We start from the raw sequence: 20,989 nt of genomic DNA, 5'->3' as shown, positions 1-20,989 counted from the left end.
ATCTCTGGAAGACTGAAAAAGGTTTCCCTCAATAATTTCCCTGTATTTAGCGCCATCCATCATTCCTTCAATTCTGACCAGTTTCCCAGTCCCTGCCGATGAAAAACATCCCCACAGCATGATGCTGCCACCACCATGCTTGGGGATGGTGTTCTCGGGGTGATGAGAGGTGTTGGGTTTGCGCCAGACAGTGTTTTCCTTTATGGCCAAAAAGCTCAATTTTAGTCTCATCTGACCAGAGTACCTGCTTTCATATGTTTGGGGAGTCTCCCAATGCCAAACCAAACGTGTTTGCTTATTTTTTTCTTTAAGCAATGGATTTTTTCTGGCCACTCTTCCATAAAGCCCAGCTCTGTGGATTGTACGGCTTAAAGTGATCCTATGGACAGATACTCCAATCTCCGCTGTGGAGCTTTGCAGCTCCTTCAGGGTTATATTTGGTCTCTTTGTTGCCTCTCTGATTAATGCCCTCCTTGCCTGGTCTGTGAGTTTTGGTGGGCGTTCCTCTCTTGGCAGGTTTGTTGTGGTGCCATATTCTTTCCATTTTTTAATAATAGATTTAATGGTGCTCCGTGGGATGTTCAAAGTTTCTGATATTTTTTTTATAACCCAACCCTGATCTGTACTTCTCCACAACTTTGTCCCTGACCTGTTTGGAGAGCTCCTTGGTCTTCATGGTGCTGCTTGCTTGGTGGTGCCCCTTGCTCAGTGGTGTTGCAGACTCTGGGGCCTTTCATAACAGGTGTATATATACTGAGATCATGTGACAGATCATGTGACACTTAGATTGCACACAGGTGGACACAGGAGCGTGAAAAACCCAGCAGCATTGCAGTTCTTGACACATTCAAACCAGTGCGCCTGGCACCTACTACCATACCCCGTTCAAAGGCACTTCAATATTTTTTCTTGTCCATTCACCCTCTGAATTGCACACATACACAATCCACGTCTCAATTGTCTCAAGGCTTAAAAATCCTTCTTTAACCTGTCTCCTCCCCTTCATCTACACGGATTAAAGTGGATTTAACAAGTGACATCAATATGGGATTATAGCTTTCATCTGGATTCACCTGGTCAGTCTATGTCATGGAAAGAGCATGTTTTGTACACTCAGTGTATATCCCTTTCCCACCCCCTCCCTACTGCTTGCTATGAATTCTATCTGATGGTGTATGCAAGTTTAGGCCAGTGCTTTACTTGGACTGAAATATGTGCCGGTACTCATTTTGGGTGCTGGTACCTTTCATATTTAGTTGCAAGGATTTCTCAATACTTTGGAGCTAGTTTTCTATGGGAGGTTCAAGAACTCAAGCAGAAGAAAATTTGAGGTGCCGGTACTCAGTTCTGGTCAAGTACTGTGTTTAGGTAAAAATACAAATAGGGTCCTGTTTGGAACATTGACAAATAGAGAATTTTTGCTCAATCTGATTGGGTGGGCCTACACCCCTGATCTAGAGCCATACTCATTATGCTTAATTCTATGTCAAAATATGTTTATTTTTCTGCATATCTAATCATACCTCTTGAGCTGTCTGTATCCTCCTGACTGGTGGTTATTTTGTTAAACTAACTAAATATGCTTCTCTGCATCTCTGCTAAATCTGGGTAAAGGATTTAAAGGAATGTGAGTCTTGTTCAGTACATTTAGTAATTGTTTGCTTTTCTAAAGTCTACCAACCTTGCCAGCAGGCATGCCAGCTAAGATAATTAGACAAGCTAGCTACTCTAGCTTGATTGATAGCCTGAAATGGCTTCTTGGTAGCTAGTTATGAGGTTTGGAGATTGAGAATCTATCTGGGCTAGCTAAAGCCAACTTTATAAAATTGCTAGGTGGATAGTAGTATTACAGAGAAACAACAACAAAAAATTTTACAAAAATGTTTTAACAGGACAAATCTGAGGGGCATGTGCCCCTGTGCCCCCTATGGGCATGATGCACACACACACACACACACACACACACACAACCTCTCCTTCCCCCACTGCAGTACAGCTCTACAGGTGTCACAACCCTGGCCTTAGGCTGTGTTGTAGAAACTCATGTGCTTTTTACCCTACTGAACTGTAGAGGGGGATGGGGGTTAGGGATAGCGGGATGGGGAGGAAGTTGCCACTGGGCTTTTTTGCGCCTTATCGCTCAACCTGTTCACCGCCCGCATGAGTTCATTGTGAACTTGCAGTTGCCTTAGCATGGTGATTTTTCTGCATTTGAACAACGCATTACAAAAGCCACACAAAAATGACCTAAGCATCTGCATGGTAGATTTACAGCAAGAGCTATGCACGATTCTAATAGCTAGCCCAGTCCGCCACCTAGTGAGGGGACTGTGAATTAACTCAGCAGTCCATATAGAAAAACTATCTCCCATGACATTTAAATTTGTTTGCCACCTGGATTTGATATTTCGATTTTTAATGGTCATTTATGTTTGGTATTACAGTATACATGCAGGCCAGTTATTTGGTTGATTTAAAACACCAGGCTACATTCTTCCATTGGCCTTAATAGCTGTGCTATTAAGCTGGTATATACTGTATGTACTAATGTTATATAAGGTTGTCTTTGTTGCTATAGAAAATCCTTGCTTGGGTTCCACTTCCCATAACAGGAGCTAATAAATCTTTAGCAGTGACTGTCTGAGAGGCTTGCGTGCAGTTTTACATTATTCAGAGTGCATTATCCACACGATCACATTAGAGCTGTAATCCTAGCCTCTAGCGTTTCCTTTATTTGTTGTAATTATATGTTTGTCAGGTGAGGATGGATCCTGGCGCTAACAGAGCCGGAGCGAAGTGAGCCACTGACGCCTCACATCTTCCTCGCTCTCTAACAGCTAACAAGATGTTGCTCAATAAACCAGGCCCTGTAGTGTTTTCTCTTCTAAGGTTGCGTCCCAAATGGCACTCTATTCCCTATATAGTGCACTACTTCTGACCAGGGCCCTATAAGTAGTGCACTATGTAGGTAGGGAATAGGGTGCCATTTGGGACGTAGTGTTATTCTCCATCTTCCTCTGCCCAATACCTTTCCCTTTCTCTCCTAATCTGACTTTCTCCTCAGCAATGATATATGGTTCAGGCTCTTGTCCCTTTCCACCAAACCTAATAAAGCCACAGTTGTTTTGACGTGAAAAATGTACAAAATAAAACAAGAAAATATACTTGTACTTCAGGTGGCGGTGAACTACCAAAGACAACAGAGTTGCCACAACTCTTCTCTCTTCTCCAGTGTATTGATATAGAAGGAGAATACTTGGGGAAAGTATAAAGATCCATCATATTATTGTATATAGACCAGTGGAGGCTGCTGGGGGGAGGACGGTTCATAATAATGGCCGGAATAGGTTGAATGGAATGGTATCAAACACATTTTTTTTGTTTTCATGTGTTTGATACCATTCCATTCTCTCCATTCCAGTCATTACACTCCATTCCAACAATTATTATTAGCCGTCCTCCTCTCAGCAGCCTCCACTGATATAGACGCTCTCTCATATTCAGTTGGTTCATGTTGTTTTAGCTTTAAACCCATGCGTGAGTTACTGAGGTTGTAGGCGCTGATATATGTAGCTATAACACCTCCATTTTAGGTTATAACTCCTAGGTAAGTCTTGACCAAGATATATTCGATTTATTTAAAATACATACAGTGCCTTCAGGAAGTATTCACACCCCTTGACTTTTTCCACATTTTGTTGTGTTACAGCCTGAATTTAAAATTGCTTTTTTTTATGTCACTGGCCTACACACAATAACCCATAATGTCAAAGTGGAATTATGTTTTTAGACATTTTTACAAATTAATAAAAAATAGAAAGCTGAAATGTCTTGAGTGAAGAAGTATTCAACCCCTATGTTATGCCAAGCCTAAATAAGTTCAAGAGTAAACATTTGCTTAACAAGTAACATAATAATTTGCATGGACTCACTCTGTGTGCAATAATAGTGCTTAACATGATTTTTGAATGACTACCTCATCTCTGTACCCCACACATACAATTATCTGTAAGGTCCCTCAGTAGAGCAGTGAATGTCAAACACAGATTCAACAATAAAGACCAGGGAGGTTTTCCAATGCCTCGGAAAGAAGGTCAACTATTGGTAGATGGTTAGAAAAATAAGCAGATATTGAATATCCCTTTGAGCATGGCAAAGTTATTAATTACGCTTTGGATGGTGTATCAATACACCCAGTCACTACAAAGATGCAGGCATCCTTCCTAAATCAGTTGCCGGAGTGGAAGGAAACAGCTCAGGGATTTCACCATGAGGCCAATGGTGACTTTAAAACAGTTACAGAGTTTAATGGCTGTGATAGGAGAAAACTGAGGATGGATCAACAACATTGTAGTTACTCCACAATACTAACCTAATTGACAGAATGAAAATAAGGAAGCTTGTACAGAATAACAAATATTCCAAAACATGGATCCTTTTTGCAACAATGCACTAAAGCTATACTGCAAAAAATGTGGCAAAGCAGTTAACTCTTTGACCTGAATACAAAGTGTTATGTTTGGGGCAAATCCAATAAAACACATTACTGAGTACCACTCTCCATATTTTCAAGCATAGTGGTGGCTGCATCATGTTATGGGTATGCTTGTAATCGTTAAGGACTGGGGAGTTTTTCAGTATAAAAAATAAACAGAATGGAGTTAAACACAGGCAAAATCTTAGAGGAAAACCTAGTTCAGTCTGCTTTCCACCAGACACTGGGAGATGAATTCACCTTTCAGCAGGACAATAACCTAATACACAAGGCCAAATAAACACTGGAGTTGCTTACCAAGAAGTCAGTGAATGAGTGGCCGAGTTAAAGTTTTGACTTAAATCTACCTGAAAAGGGTTGTCTAGCAATGATCAACAACCAATATGACAGAGCTTGAAGTATTTTGAAAATAATAAATGGGCAAATGTTGTACAATCCAGGTGTGCAAAGCTCTTAGAGACTTACTCAGAAAGACTCACAGCTGTAATCGCAGCCAAAGGTGCTTCTACAAGTATTGACTCAGGGGTGTGAATACTTATGTAAATGAGATAATTCTGTGTTTCATTTTCAATAAATGTGCAAAAACTTGTGTGTAAATGGGTGAGAGAGAAAAAAAGCAATTTAAGCTATTTAGAATTCAGGCTGTAACACAACAAAATGTGTAATAAGTCAAGTGGTATGAATACTTTCTGAAAGCACTGTAAGCAATAATCAGTCAGAACATTATGAATGGGAAGGACAGACAAACACTGGTATGTAGTTGTGGAGCTCAATCAAATACTGCTTCTCCCTCCAGAGAAAGTGAGTATGACTGACTCCTTTGCTCTGTTTCTCAGGTGTGAAATAACACAATGAAGGGAGTCTGTGAGGAGCATGTTTATGGTGCTTTGTGTGCAATACTCTCTGCTCAGCTACAGACAGACAGTTGACTTCTCCCTCGCTCTTCATCTCTTTCAGCTCTCTCTAGTGTAGTACACTGTGTCTGTGAGTGAGACCAGCTTCTCTTTAAATTCATCTCCCTGGCAACAGTTTTGCAATTGTCAATTTCATGGTTGATTAATTGTCATTACTGGATGAGAGACAAAAAAAGGAGAAATGCATTTCTGGATTAAAATGGAAAGGAGTGAGACCTTCCCCGAAGAGTGAGGTTTAGCTGCTTTTGCGAGGTTGAATTAAGAATAAGAGAGAAACATTCATTCATCCACTGTTTTCCTTGGGTTGTTGTTGTAGCCCTTATTGTACAGAGGAACATTTTAAAGTGAGATGGTTGATATATTTTGATTAAAGGTATCATTCTCTACTTAGCAGTAAAGTGAGAGAAGCTTATCATGCATTGCATACATTGACAGTAATAAAACAGGTAAATGGCACTTAGCCTGAACGAACTAATAATTACACTATTACAAATAATCAAAGCCTCAAAAGTGTATATATAGAGAGAGCTTAGTACTCAAGCTTTGAATAATTCCCAGAGGTTGTAAGACTCTAGTTAATTAGGAATTAAATAAATTCTCCAGTCTGCAATGGATCAGCAATTTTATTCAGAGAGCGCTCTGGCGCTAAAAACACACAAAGCCTTTTTATATGCCTTCACACAAAGGAACTTTGCTCCGCCCACCTTTAGGCGGCCTGTGACTTTCCACAGTATGGAATGTTTTAGTTCAGCAGTTCCTAGGTCCCCTTACTATGGAATGCTTCGTCTACAAGTGGTTCTATTTTCTTATAACTCTAACACAGTTTACACATTTATACAGTATTGGGGTGAAATCCTTTAGTCATTACCTTAAAAATACAAATTCATCTATCAAGCCACCCTTTGACTACATTTTTTCACCCTCAGGATAAATGTATTTACAAGCATGATTAACCTCAGAGATTAGTTCTATTAACTACTTTCCAATCATAGGTCTTCTTTTTGAGATTTTCCCTATGACTTTCACACAAAGTTTTATCTAATTGCAGGTTATCAGGGTCAAATTCCTCATTATCCACCAAGCCTGGAGGATCGTTTTTCACATTCCACTGGTCAGAGTCCGGAGTCCGTCCATATCGCACCATCTATTGAGACACTGCATTCTCCACCGCCTTACTCACCAACCCTCGGACACAGGGAATAAGACAACCACCACATAATACAAGCATACCTATACACGTGATGGCAGGCCCCAAGATGGTGGCTGCTATGGTTTTCCATTTACCAAACATTTCATCAAACCTGTAAGATCTTGCAGTCAATCCTGCAAGAGCTCTGGTGACCGTCCCATCCGGTGCGGTGTTGTTAGGGATAAATGTGCAAAAATGCCTACAGTCTGCCCTTCTCTGACTCTTATTTTGTAGGTCACTCGTCCTTGACTGTTGGTATGTCGGGTCGTTTCTCTCTTCCTTCTTAACAATGGTGGGGGCATAGTATAATTGGTACCGGGAGTTGGTGGATCTTGATGTATCAGGAAGATTGTTAGGACTATGATGCAGCTCAGGGTCCCCCATATTTCCCAAGAACCACCACCCCTCTCCTGCCCTTAGTCTTTCTGCTTGGTATCACCCCATACTCACACCCCTAAGAACACACTAAAGTGATGATAGGTCGGGGTAGGAGATCTTCGTTATCAGAGGTGATCCCCGGACCCTATTGGTCCAGTTCTTCTCTCTAACTCTGCGTCTGTTCAGTGGTGCTTGTATGTGTTCTTACCTTTTTGCAGTGGGTAACGTAGACCCAGGTTGCTCTTTCTGCTATTCTAATGGCAAAGGCGGTGACCAATATACAGTGGGGGAAAAAAGTATTTAGTCAGCCACCAATTGTGCAAGTTCTCCCACTTAAGAAGATGAGAGAGGCCTGTAATTTTCATCATAGGTACACGTCAACTATGACAGACAAAATTATATTTTTTTTCCCAGAAAATCACATTGTAGGATTTTTAATGAATTTATTTGCAAATTATGGTGGAAAATAAGTATTTGGTCAATAACAAAAGTTTCTCAATACTTTGTTATATAACCTTTGTTGGCAATGACACAGGTCAAACGTTTTCTGTAAGTCTTCACAAGGTTTTCACACACTGTTGCTGGTATTTTGGCCCATTCCTCCATGCAGATCTCCTCTAGAGCAGTGATGTTTTGGGGCTGTCGCTGGGCAACACAGACTTTCAACCCTCCCAAAGATTTTCTATGGGGTTGAGATCTGGAGACTGGCTAAGCCACTCCAGGACCTTGAAATGCTTCTTACAAAGCCACTCCTTCGTTGCCCAGGCAGTGTGTTTGGGATCATTGTCATGCTGAAAGACCCAGCCACGTTTCATCTTCAATGCCCTTGCTGATGGAAGGAGGTTTTCCTCAAAATCTCACGATACATGGCCCCATTCATTCTTTCCTTTACACGGATCAGTCGTCCTGGTCCCTTTGCAGAAAAAACAGCCCCAAAGCATGATGTTTCCACCCCCATGCTTCACAGTAGGTATGGTGTTCTTTGGATGCAACTCAGCATTCTTTGTCCTCCAAACACGACAGTTGAGTTTTTACCAAAAAGTTATATTTTGGTTTCATCTGACCATAATGACATTCTCCCAATCCTCTTCTGGATCATCCAAATGCACTCTAGCAAACTTCAGACGGGCCTGGACATGTACTGGCTTAAGCAGGGGACACGTCTGGCACTGCAGGATTTGAGTCCCTGGCGGCGTAGTGTGTTACTGATGGTAGGCTTTGTTACTTTGGTCCCAGCTCTCTGCAGGTCATTCACTAGGTCCCCCCGTGTGGTTCTTGGATTTTTGCTCACCGTTCTTGTGATCATTTTGACCCCACGGGGTGAGATCTTGCGTGGAGCCCCAGATCGAGGGAGATTATCAGTAGTCTTGTATGTCTTCCATTTCCTAATAATTGCTCCCACAGTTGATTTCTTCAAACCAAGCTGCTTACCTATTGCAGATTCAGTCTTCCCAGCCTGGTGCAGGTCTACAATTGTGTTTCAGGTGTCCTTTGACAGCTCTTTGGTCTTGGCCATAGTGGAGTTTGGAGTGTGACTGTTTGAGGTTGTGGACAGGTGTCTTTTATACTGATAACAAGTTCAAACAGGTGCCATTAATACAGGTAACGAGTGGAGGACAGAGGAGCCTCTTAAAGAAGAAGTTACAGGTCTGTGAGAGCCAGAAATCTTGCTTGTTTGTAGGTGACCAAATACTTATTTTCCACCATAATTTGAAAATAAATTCATTAAAAATCCTACAATGTGATTTTCTGGATTTTTTTTCTCATTTTGTCTGTCATAGTTGACGTGTACCTATGATGAAAATTACAGGCCTCTCTCATCTTTTTAAGTGGGAGAACTTGCACAATTGGTGGCTGACTAAATACTTTTTTCCCCCACTGTAACCTGATAGGGCCCTTCCCAACAGGGCTGCTTCCAGTCTTTCTTCTTTAGGGACTGGATCCACACCAGTCACCTAGTTGGATAGAGTGGGTCACCTTCTCCTTTAGTTCACCTGTGGGGCACAAAACCTTTGACATACGGGTGTGGTTAATAAACAACCTTCTCATGTGTTCGACTAGGATGTTCTCAGTTTCTATCTCCGCCTGCTCTGGTCCTCCTAACTCGGGCATTCTGTATGGTCTACCAAATACTTTCTCAAATGGCAATAACCCTTCTTTATCTGGAGTTATCCTGATCGTCATTAATACTATCGGTAGACATTGTACCCAATTTCTTCCTGCTCCTGTGTGTTTTCCTTAACCCCTCTCTAATTGGGCCATGGCGAGGAAAACAGGTACTCCAGCTGATTGGCTGTTTTTTAGGCAATTGAGAAATAAATGTACTGCAGCTGTCAAAAAGGCAAAATCAAATTACTTCCTTAATGCTATGACAGATTCTGCAGGAGATCCTGCAAAATTCTGGAAAACCGTTAATTCACTGAAACGGGGGAATTCTGCTGTTTCTCTTCCTAAGTAAATTATCTCAGACTCCTGTATTCTAAGTGAAAAAAATGATATTTGTGATGCTTTTAATAAGCATTTCATCTCTGCTGGTTTTTTATTTGAAAAGAAAAGTGGCCATTGTGGTACTGGCCAGTTAGTTGATTTTTCGTCTTGCTTTTCAACCGTTACTCTGAAAAATGGTAACTCTGTTTTTAGTTTCCAGAAAATAACTGAAGCAGAGGTTCTAGCTGCCCTGTGTGCCATTGATACTAAGAAATCCTTAGGCGCTGACAATTTAGACCCGTACTTACTTAAGTGTGCTGCACCTATCATTGCTGGTTCAGGTGACACACATTTTTTAATCTAACATTAAGCACAGGAAATATCCCTAAGGTGTGGAAAGCAGCTTTTGTTCTGCCATTACATAAGGGAGGTGACGGTAGTGATTTGGATAACTATCGACCCATCTCTAGGCTCCCTTGTCTGGCAAAGATCCTAGAATCTATAGTCAACAAACAGTTACAATCTTTTCTTACTGTTAACAGTATTTTTAGCCCCAATCAATCTGGTTTTAGATCTAAACACAGTACCACATCGGCCACTATGCTTGTTGTAAATTATATTGCAAATGCCTTAGATGATAGAAAGCACTGTGCTGCGTTGTTTGTAGATTTGTCAAAAGCTTTTGACACTGTAGACCATGCTATCCTTTTGAGTAAGCTGTCATCTATAGGACTGGGCACTGATGCCTGTCGATGGTTTTATGACTATCTTAAAGATAGAACTCAGGCCGTCATGGTCGACGGGGTCAAGTCTGACCCCTTACAGTTACCTAAAGGGGTCCCTCAGGGTTCAGTAATTGGCCCACTATTGTTATCACTTTATATAAACAACATTGGTGATGATGTCAGATATTGTAAATTCCATTTATATGCAGATGACAGAGTGATGTACTCTATTGCTCCAACAGCGGACCAAGCTTTAATGCAGTTGGAGTCTGATTTTAGGATACTACAGGGGTCTCTTTTACAGCTTAAACTTGTTTTAAACGCTAAGAAAACAAATGTCATGTTTTTTTCTAGGTCTAAACTCTCAATTAGAAACACTTTTGTAATCACTAGCTTGGATGGTACTCAAATTAAACAGGTCTCTGCATAAAAATAATTAGGGTTATGGTTAGATGATAGGCTTTCTTTTAAAAAACATGTTACTGAATTGGGAAAAAAGCTCAAATTCAAGATAGGGTTCCTTTACAGAAACAGGGCTTGTCTGTCCTCCGTAAATAGAGAACAAATTGTGCAGGCTACTTTTATGTCCGTTTTAGATTATGGTGATATTATCTATATGCATGCATCGGCAAACACATTAAAACCACTGGATGCTATTTACCATTGTGCACTCAGGTTTATCACGGGTGATAGTTACAAAACTCATCACTGTATCCTATATCAACATGTGGGTTGGGCCTCTCTATCTGTGAGGCGAGAGCAACATGCTCTCTTGTTTATTTATAAAGCACTTATTTTAAAACTACCTCCATATATATCATCATTAATTCCCACTAGATATACTAATTTTAAAACCAGATCACAGATGTGGATTACATTAGAGACTTCTGTGGTCTCCACAGAGTTGGGTAGGACTGCCTTCAGTTCCTTTGCACCTTATTTATGGAACAAACTGCAGATCCAACTTAAGTTAGACACTCTGGTGTCCCTTGCCCATTTAAAAAATGTTATGGAGGATCAATATGATGTTGTCTGTGATTGTTTCTGTTGAATTGTGTTTTTGTTTTGTATGTTTGAAATGTTCTTGTCTGTATGTCTAAAACTGTACATGTCAACATGTTTACACAGGGCACAGCCGTAAAAGAGATCCAGGTCTCAGTCTGTTTTTCCCTGTTAAAATAAAGATAAAAAAAATAAAAATCATACCGTTCATATTAGCATTTTCTTTCTAGACTGTATCCAAATACATTTTTATTTATTTAAATATTTAGTCCTCTCCTCCGTCTAGTTATCTTTAATCCTACCATCTACCATCATCCCCCCTGTTGACACATGGCTCTGCCCATGTGTCAATATTGCCACATCTCTAAACAATCACTTAGGTAATATTGTTAAATTATTCTTATGCCATATCCTTTCTTTAGAGACTGCCCCTTGCTTCTTTATCGCTCCGCCTACTTCTTTTGTCCATTATGGCGGCTAAATTTGACTTTCATTCAGTTCAGAATCATCTGGATGAGTTTAACGTTTGCCCCTCCTGAGTTATGGTATGTCCTACGTAAATTACCTCGCTCTGCCAGAGAAGTTTCCTTTTGCTAACTTTGTGTCCCTGTTCTGCCATAAAGGTTAACAATTGGAGTGTATTTTTCTTACATCCCTCTTGAGTGGGATTAGCCAATAGAATATGATCTACATAAATTAAAATGTGGCTTCCTTCCTGATGTTCAAACTTTCCCAAATTCCTGGTTATAGCCTGGCTCTCCCTCCCCGCTCACTACCATGTTATCCCGTACCACATATGCCTTCATACCCCTCTCAGTCTGTGTTTCAGCTACGTTCAACTGAGTCATAGCATCTCTTCCTAGTAGATTAACTGGACATAGGCTTGATATCAGTACGGATATGCATACTTCTCCTCTTGAATTTTCATGTTGTAAAGTCACAGGAGCTGATAATCACTCTATAAATTGATGGCCTGAGGCAGAGCGTACTAGGAATTTTTCCCCCCTTTAAATGTAATATTTCATTCATTAGCCAATATAATCCCTTACTCCGCATAAGTAAGCCTTGCTATTTTATCCCATGCATCTATTAAAAACATTTGTTTGAAACTTTGTCTCCTACTCTCCCCTTAACATAATACTATAGGAGACTTCCATCAATCTGGAGAAAAAAAAATCCCACTCAGAAGACACTAGATAATACCATGTTTCATTAAGTTCACTACACCTTCTACTATAAACCTATAACCCCTTTCTAGTACTTTAATCATCACAACCTGTTGCATTGATGTTTTAAAATATAAACCTATTGTTTAATAACTTCATAACATACAAAAAATGTTTACTTCTTCATAAGCCTAATAGTAACAACTATCTCCCATTGTTCAACATTTCATAAACAGATTATCGTTTTTAGAACTAATGAACTGTCTGCATAACTCACTGTTGTTTAAACAAACGATATACTGTAATAATAATAATTACGAATTATCAAATAACGTTCCATATTCAACTATCTAGACATGTTCTTCATATCATCCCAATGCTTCCTACATATGTCAATATAGCCCACTTATCACTACTTCCTTTCACCCTCTTACGTAATCATGTCATTAGTACATTGTCTCCACAAAGCACTACTACCTAATAATATATTTTCATTCCCCTAAATATAAATAATTGTTTTAATACCAGTCTTATTAAACAATCCAATTCAACATTAATTCAACATGTCTCATCACCCACTTAACTTACTTACTTTGTAACACAGAAAAACCCTCTACAATATCTATTATTCTCTATTGCTAACTTTCCATATAACGGTACTTTAACAGATGACAAATTATTTTAAAATTATAGTCAAAATAAACAAAACATCTATTCACATCAATGCAACTTTAATTACTATGTTCTACCATCCGCTATGTGTTGGAAAGAAAATCTCTCCCGTATCATGTTATCAATTTACCTAGTGATCTAGGTCAATAGCATCAATGTAAAAGTTTTGCTTTCTGTCCCTACCTGTGTTTGATCCAGGAACCCTCTACACACATCCACAACATTCACCATCGAAACACCGTTACCCGTTGCTCCACAAAATCTGCGATCCTTGCAAAGCAAGGTAAACAACTACTTCCATGTCGCATAGCAAGTTACGTCACCACTCTAAACGTCACTAGTTCGCAACACTAACTAGCTAGCCCTTTCATACCAAACATTCAACCCCCTATGACTTCCTTCTCCACAACAACCATTGATCCTCGTACACCTAACGTAACCCATAATAGCCCTCTCCACTATTAAATGTATGTAACTGTCCCTTCTGATTAGGCTCTAATTAATAAATAAATACTTGCTATAGTTGACAAGCATACATTTAATTAATATCAATTTTTCAATTCAATAGTCCACATTATAACTGTATTCTCAGTAGTTTTTAAACTATCAACTCATTCGGCAACACAAAAATAATTATTTTACTCCCCCCACTATTCTTGTTGAATAAGTGAGTTGTTACTAAAATTCCCTTACTATATTACCTCTGCTCCGAAATGATAGATAGAAATAGGATTAAGAATTATAAAAACTATCACATGATTTATGTGCTGTCTCCCACCCCCCCTCCGTACGTCTACGTGGTTGGGCGCGCAAGCCAGCACTTATCACTTTACTACCTAGACCCCTCCCCTCAGTCATAGAATCTCCCAGAATCCTATAGACTGGTCACTATTCACTGTTCTTACACTATTCTATGCCAGGCAGTGTTGTACACCCCCCAATATATCATTATCTCAACAGCTTATTCTCCAAACTTTCGATAACCTTATTCTCATTTTCACACGACTCTCATATCACATTCACACACCGCTATTTCCCAACACACAATCAATATTCGTATAACCTACAGGAATATTTTCTTCTATAAAAGTGGCCAGATTTGGAATGTTCACCCTAGCACGTTTGATATCTCACTATGGTCAATTTTACCATAATCCTATATTACTTCTACATTTCCCAAATGTAATAACCCCTAAGAGCTTGTCCAAAATACAATGTGTTGACGTCATATGATTAACCCCGTACACGTGACCTGTTCCTCCAACAGGATTTCTCATACCCCTCCTGATAACAACTCCATTAGTAAATGAATGTCCACATACTATTAATTCTCCTTCTCCTAATGCAAGATTGGGCTTGCCCTTTCTCCATTTGGATACTCCATATACCTCTCATCCCCAGTTAATTCCAGGACCTCCTTTGAGGATTTAATTCCCATGGTAGCTAAACTCCTCTGCTATTCTCTACTGAGTATTTTGTACAATTATTTTATGCCTATTAACAAATTACTAGGTCTCACACGTATTCGAATTAGATAACTTATATTTAGAATCTTGAATAATTATTTTATCACTTTTAATTACTTATTAGGTGTCAAATGATTTTATGACTTTTAATGAATTATTAGGTCTCAAATTAGTTGATGACTGTTATGTGTTATACATTTTATCGTATATTCCTTCCTTGAAACAATTAATTATCGCGATTTTCGATGGATCATTAGGTCTCACACGTATACAACCTAATGATTATTAGTTAACACTATCGGTAACCCGGAGTTTGTAAGGCTCCAGTTTCATGAAACGGATAGAGTTACGGCAAATAATCCTTGACTTGTTTAATGTATCTCACACGATGATAATTATCTCCCTTCCTGTTTAATAAAAATTACTGACCTTATCCTTGCAGATGGGATATCCATTTTTGTGATCTCGTCACCATTTCTGTCATCTAACAGTTTTGCCACCGGCCTGTAAAGAACCCCCAATATCAGAGGCCAGGTCTTTGTCTATACGGATGTATCATCCGTCCGTGCATGGTTTTCGGTGTCCCCCGGAACGACAGAAAACGGGTATTGAGATCCGGCTCGAAGGACCAATTGTCACGAGAATTTCTATCTCTAATACTCAAGCTTTGAATAATTCCCAGAGGTTGTAAGACTCTAGTTAATTAGGAATTAAACAAATTCTCCAGTCTGCAATGGATCAGCAATTTTATTCAGAGAGCGCTCTGGCGCTAAAAACACACACATCCTTTTTATATGCCTTCACACAAAGGAACTTTATTCCGCCCACCTTTAGGCGGCCTGTGACTTTCCACAGTATGGAATGTTTTAGTTCAGCAGTTCCTAGGTCCCCTTTTAATTTTTTTAAAAAATATTTCACCTTTATTTAACCAGGTAAGCCAGTTGAGAACAAGTTCTCATTTACAACTGCGACCTGGCCAAGATAAAGCAAAGCAGTGCGATAAAAACAACAACACAGAGTTACATATGGGGTAAACAAAACATAAAGTCAAAAATACAACAGAAAATATATATACAGTGTGTGCGAATGTAGTAAGTTATGGAGGTAAGGTAATAAATAGGCCATAGTGCAAAATAGTTACAATTTTGTATAATACTGGAATGATAGATGTGCAAAAAATGATGTGCAAATAGAGATACTGGGGTGCAAATTAGCAAAATAAATAACAATATGGGGATGAGGTAGTTGGGTGGGCTAATTTCAGAAAGGCTGTGTACAGGTGCAGTGATCGGTAAGCTGCTCTGACAACTGACGCTTAAAGTTAGTGATGGAGATAAGAGTCTCCAGCTTCAGAGATTTTTGCAGTTTGTTCCAGTCATTGGCAGCAGAGAACTGGAAGGAATGGCGGCCAAAGGAGGTGTTGGCTTTGGGGATGACCAGTGAGATATACCTGCTGGAGCGCAGACTACGGGTGGGTGTTGCTATGGTGACCAATGAGCTAAGATAAGACTGGGATTTGCCTAGCAGTGATTTATAGATGGCCTGGAGCCAGTGGGTTTGACAACGAACATGTAATGAGGACCAGCCAACAAGAGCGTACAGGTCACAGTGGTGGGTAGTGTATGGGGCTTTGGAGACAAAACGGATGGCACTGTGATAGACTACATCCAATTTGTTGAGTAGAGTGTTGGAGGCTATTTTGTAAATGACATCGCCGAAGTCAAGGATCGGTAGGATAGTCTTACTATGGAATGCTCATCTCCAACAGTTTCTAACATCTTCCCTGTTAGTGGTTCTATTTTCTTATAACTCTAACACAGTTTACACATTTATACAGTATTGGGGTGAAATCCTTTAGTCATTACCTTAAAAATACAAATTCATCTATCAGAAGTAAATTAGTTCTTATTTTTTGGTTTATGACATTATTTTCTTTGTTGAATGACATTGATATGAGTTTGTCTGTCTTGCTTGTTAAGGCAACAGGTAGATCTTGTACTTGAGGGAAAAAAGTATTTGATCCCCTGCTGATTTTGTACGTTTGCCCACTGACAAAGAAATGATCAGTGTATAATTTTATTTGAACAGTGAGAGACAGAATAACAACAAAAAAATCAAGAAAAACGCATGTCAAAAATGTTATACATTGATTTGCATTTTAATGAGGGAAATAAGTATTTGACCCCTCTGCAAAACATGACTTAGTACTTGGTGGCAAAACCCTTGTTGGCAATCACAGAGGTCAGACGTTTCTTGTAGTTGGCCACCAGGTTTGCATACATCTCAGGAGGGATTTTGTCCCACTCCTCTTTGCAGATCTTCTCCAAGTCATTAAGGTTTCGAGGCTGACGTTTGGCAACTCGAACCTTCAGCTCCCTCCACAGATTTTCTATGGGATTAAGGTCTGGAGACTGGCTAGGCCACTCCAGGACCTTAATGTGCTTCTTCTTGAGCCACTCCTTTGTTGCCTTGGCCGTGTGTTTTGGGTCGTTGTCATGCTGGAATACCCATCCACGACCCATTTTCAATGCCCTGGCTGAGGGAAGGAGATTCTCACCCAAGATTTGACGGTACATGGCCCCGTCCATCGTCCCTTTGATGCGGTGAAGTTGTCCTGTCCCCTTAGCAGAAAAACACCCCCAAAGCATAATGTTTCCACCTCCATGTTTGACGGTGGGGATGGTGTTCTTGGAGTCATAGGCAGCATTCCTCCTCCTCCAAACACGGCGAGTTGAGTTGATGCCAAAGAGCTACATTTTGGTCTCATCTGACCACAACACTTTCACCCAGTTCTCCTCTGAATCATTCAGATGTTCATTGGCAAACTTCAGACGGGCATGTATATGTGTTTTCTTGAGCAGGGGGACCTTGCGGGCACTGCAGGATTTCAGTCCTTCACGGCGTAGTGTGTTACCAATTGTTTTCTTGGTGACTATGGTCCCAGCTGCCTTGAGATCATTGACAAGATCCTCCCGTGTAGTTCTGGGCTGATTCCTCACCGTTCTCATGATCATTGCAACTCCACGAGGTGAGATCTTGCATGGAGCCCCAGGCTGAAGGAGATTGACAGTTATTTTGTGTTTCTTCCATTTGCAAATAATCGCACCAACTGTTGTCAACTTCTCACCAAGCTGCTTGGCGATGGTCTTGTAGCCCATTCCAGCCTTGTGTAGGTCTACACTCTTGGCCCTGACATCCTTGGAGAGCTCTTTGGTCTTGGCCATGGTGGAGAGTTTGGAATCTGATTGATTGATTGCTTCTGTGGACAGGTGTCTTTTATACAGGTAACAAGCTGAGATTAGGACCACTCCCTTTAAGAGTGTGCTCCTAATCTCAGCTCGTTACCTGAATAAAAGACACCTGGGAGCCAGAAATCTTTCTGATTGAGAGGGGGTCAAATACTTATTTCCCTCATTAAAATGCAAATCAATTTATAAAAAATGTTACATGCGTTTTTCTGGATCTTGTTGTTGTTATTCTGTCTCTCACTGTTCAAATAAACCTACCATTAACATTATACACTGATCATTTCTTTGTAAGTGGGCAAATGTACAAAATCAGCAGGGGATCAAATACTTTTTTCCCTCACTGTATGTATTATTAATATTGATTTAACCTGTCACTGTTGTCAAGCCGATGCTAAGCATACTATATGGTCTAATACCAAAACAATTGCATTAGTGCCAGCTGCACCTGTGAATGTGGAGAAGTGACACAAAGGTCACAAAGTCACAGTACACATCAAGCTTTTTTAGCACAATTTGGGTTACTGTTAAGAACAACTTGATTACGAGGATCATTGTCTTTATGACAGAATAATAAAAGGATTATGATTTATTAAAGGGATTATACATTCTTTATTGAAAGACACTGCATGTTGATGACAGTCTATTCATGAGTGTCATTTTATTCAATACAAAGGGGAATAATTCGATATTTGAATTAACAATGAACTGAAAGACCCCATAGATGTGGTGTGAAGCAGGGTTGTTTTGTGAAGCTAATGTACATTAAAAAAATGTCCTAGGACCCATTCCCACATAGACCTAAATCCAGTTCTGTCATATTCAGGTTTCAAAGTCATTCAGCGAAGACCGGTCCATTTAGCCAGTGACATTTAGCTGTGCTTTCTATTTCTTCCTGGGTATTGGGCAGCAGAGGTCAGGGAACACAGTCTTAGAGGCCTATTTAATTAAATATTGGTCTGTGTGTCCCATATGTAGTGCACTATAAAGGGAATAAGGGTAGTTTAGGATATATACCTGGAAGTTGGGGTCAATTTTGATTGAACAGGACTTTGAATATATTCTGTCGTCTTCCAATCTAGTATTTAGATACTAGATTCACCGATTCAAGGGGCTGTTAGACTTTAAGGGAATCTAGGGGATAGTGAGAATGGACTCTGCTATTTTAGAAATGCAGTACAATATACCATCTGGTATTTTAAAGGGGATTCCCATTAGCTGTTGCGAAAGCAGCAGCTACTCTTCCTCAGGTCCACACAAAACAGGAAGCATTACATAATATAGAACATTAATTGACAAGAACAGCTCAAGGACAGAACTACATCAATTTATGTGAGCAGTGGAGTTTATAGTAAATTAGTTGAGGTAAGTCCTACTTACAGTAATAAGAGCATTCAGACAGATAGCTAACTATTATGATAGCTAACTATTCGTTTCTAGCCTGTATAACAGGTCTAAGCCTGTACTGCAAGTCATATTACTGTATACATAGTGTGAATGATTACCTCTCTCTCCTCTTCCCATCAAAGCCCTGGCCCTCTGTGTCCAACCTGGCTAAGGACTTCATCGAGCGCCTCCTAGGGGTGGACCCTTCATCTCGCCTCACCGCCATCCAGGCCCTCCACCACCCCTGGGTGGTCACTATGTCGGCAAGCTCCTCCTCCATGACCAACCTGCACCGCTCCATCTCCCAGAACCTCCGGCGACGGGTGTCTCGGGCCTCCGTACCCTCCTCCTCGTCATCCTCCCGATGCCCCAGCAGCACAGGCTCCGGGGCCAGCCACAGTCGATCTACGCACCAGTGGGAGAAAGAGCTGCTGGAGAGGAAGCAGACCCAGAGACCCTCCACCCAGAACCAGAGACGACAGCCAGGGAACCAGGACACGACCCAGTCTCTGAGGCCCACCAAGCCCCAGAAGCCCCCTGAGCAGGTTCAGCCAGCGGGCTCCACCACCACCACCCAGCCAGGGTCGCCCTGCCAAAAACCCAGTCACAGTCAGGCTAACATCAGCAGCACAACAGCTGTTCAGGCTAAGCCTGCTGTCTTACGGCTGCAGACATCAGAGCGTCTCCCAAATGACACCCTATTCCCTATTTAGTGCACTACTTTTGACCAGTGGTGACTGTGGGTCAGGCTGAGACTTTAACCTGTTCTGTTGCTGCCACTATGTCTTAGTTACAGACCCATGCTCAGCTATAACGCTCTGATCCCTCTCAGGCTCCCTCAACACTTGGTTACTCACAAACACACCACACAGACTGATATGAGGGTCAGAGTCTACCATCTCCAACCCCAACAGAGATGATCAGTCTTTGCCTTAAAGAATAGGCAAAACATCAGATCGTTTTTAAGGTGTAGTATAAGTGAAACTCTAGTACAGGCCCTATTTTCTTTCAGGAACGAAAAGGGTTAAGTAAATAAGTATGAGTGAAACTCTGGGGGATGAGGCTTGACAGGCAGTGGTACACTATCTCTTGAAACACCCTGCCATGTAACAGTGTAATAAACCATCATCAATATTTACATTGAGTACCTGAAAACTTTATTTCAAATCAAAAACGTTCTAGGAGTAGCCTATGCGGAGAGGAAAACAAAAATCTAATCAAAGTTTGAAAGTGCATTAAAATGCAAATAGGATGGGAAGAATAATTGCTCCATTTCATCTGGCATCATCACAAATTATATGAATGATTTTTTGTGTTTTGTATTAATCTTGGTGATTCATGTTCTCAGTTGAAGATGACTTGACTGCGTGCAAAATGGCACTCTATTCCCTAAATTGTGCACTACTTTTGACCAGACCCCTATAGGCCCTGGTCAAAAGCAGTGCACTATAAAGGGAATAGGGTGCCATTAGGGACTCAACTTACTTGGCTAGTTTCCACTTTGGAGAGGAGAGGTGATAGTAAAACCTATAGAGGACAATGGGTCCTTATCACTGATGCGGGTCCAAGGATGGAGTCAGATGTAACATATAGCCTATTTGTGTGGAAAGGCCTCACTACATCACCACTTTACACCAGTGAATGGTTGTAAATATGAAAACTAATCTGCCTGACACCTGGATGTTTGTTTTCGTAGTTTCTACATCCTTTCTCGCCCCCCACCTCCTCCCTCTCCCCTTCCTCCAATTCTGACCTAAGGTGAAATACACTGTATGTTAATCCAACAAGTTAATGCAACAAAAGTGTTTAATCAAATGAACATTTTTCATCACCATGTTTTGATGATATATAATGTTCTGTATTATTTGTCCACAAGGTGAGCACCCTGGGTGAATGAATGCATCCTTAATAGAAATGATGAGAG

General features: G+C 40.5%; 1 protein-coding gene across 1 annotated transcript in view; it reads left to right on the top strand.

The window, feature by feature from the left end:
• Positions 1–20,958, top strand: part of LOC121549545 (serine/threonine-protein kinase H1-like) — a 40,169-nt gene extending 19,211 nt beyond the window's left edge. The window contains exons 4-5 of the mRNA XM_045210325.1: positions 19,209–19,674; positions 20,942–20,958. Of these exons, the coding sequence (XP_045066260.1) occupies positions 19,209–19,674; positions 20,942–20,958 (483 nt within the window). The remainder of the gene's footprint in view (positions 1–19,208; positions 19,675–20,941) is intronic.
• Positions 20,959–20,989: the final 31 nt, after the last annotated feature.

The sequence above is a fragment of the Coregonus clupeaformis genome, chromosome 34, assembly GCF_020615455.1.
Source record: "Coregonus clupeaformis isolate EN_2021a chromosome 34, ASM2061545v1, whole genome shotgun sequence".
Taxonomy (NCBI): Eukaryota; Metazoa; Chordata; class Actinopteri; order Salmoniformes; family Salmonidae; genus Coregonus; species Coregonus clupeaformis.
This window is presented reverse-complemented; position numbering and strand designations above follow the sequence as displayed.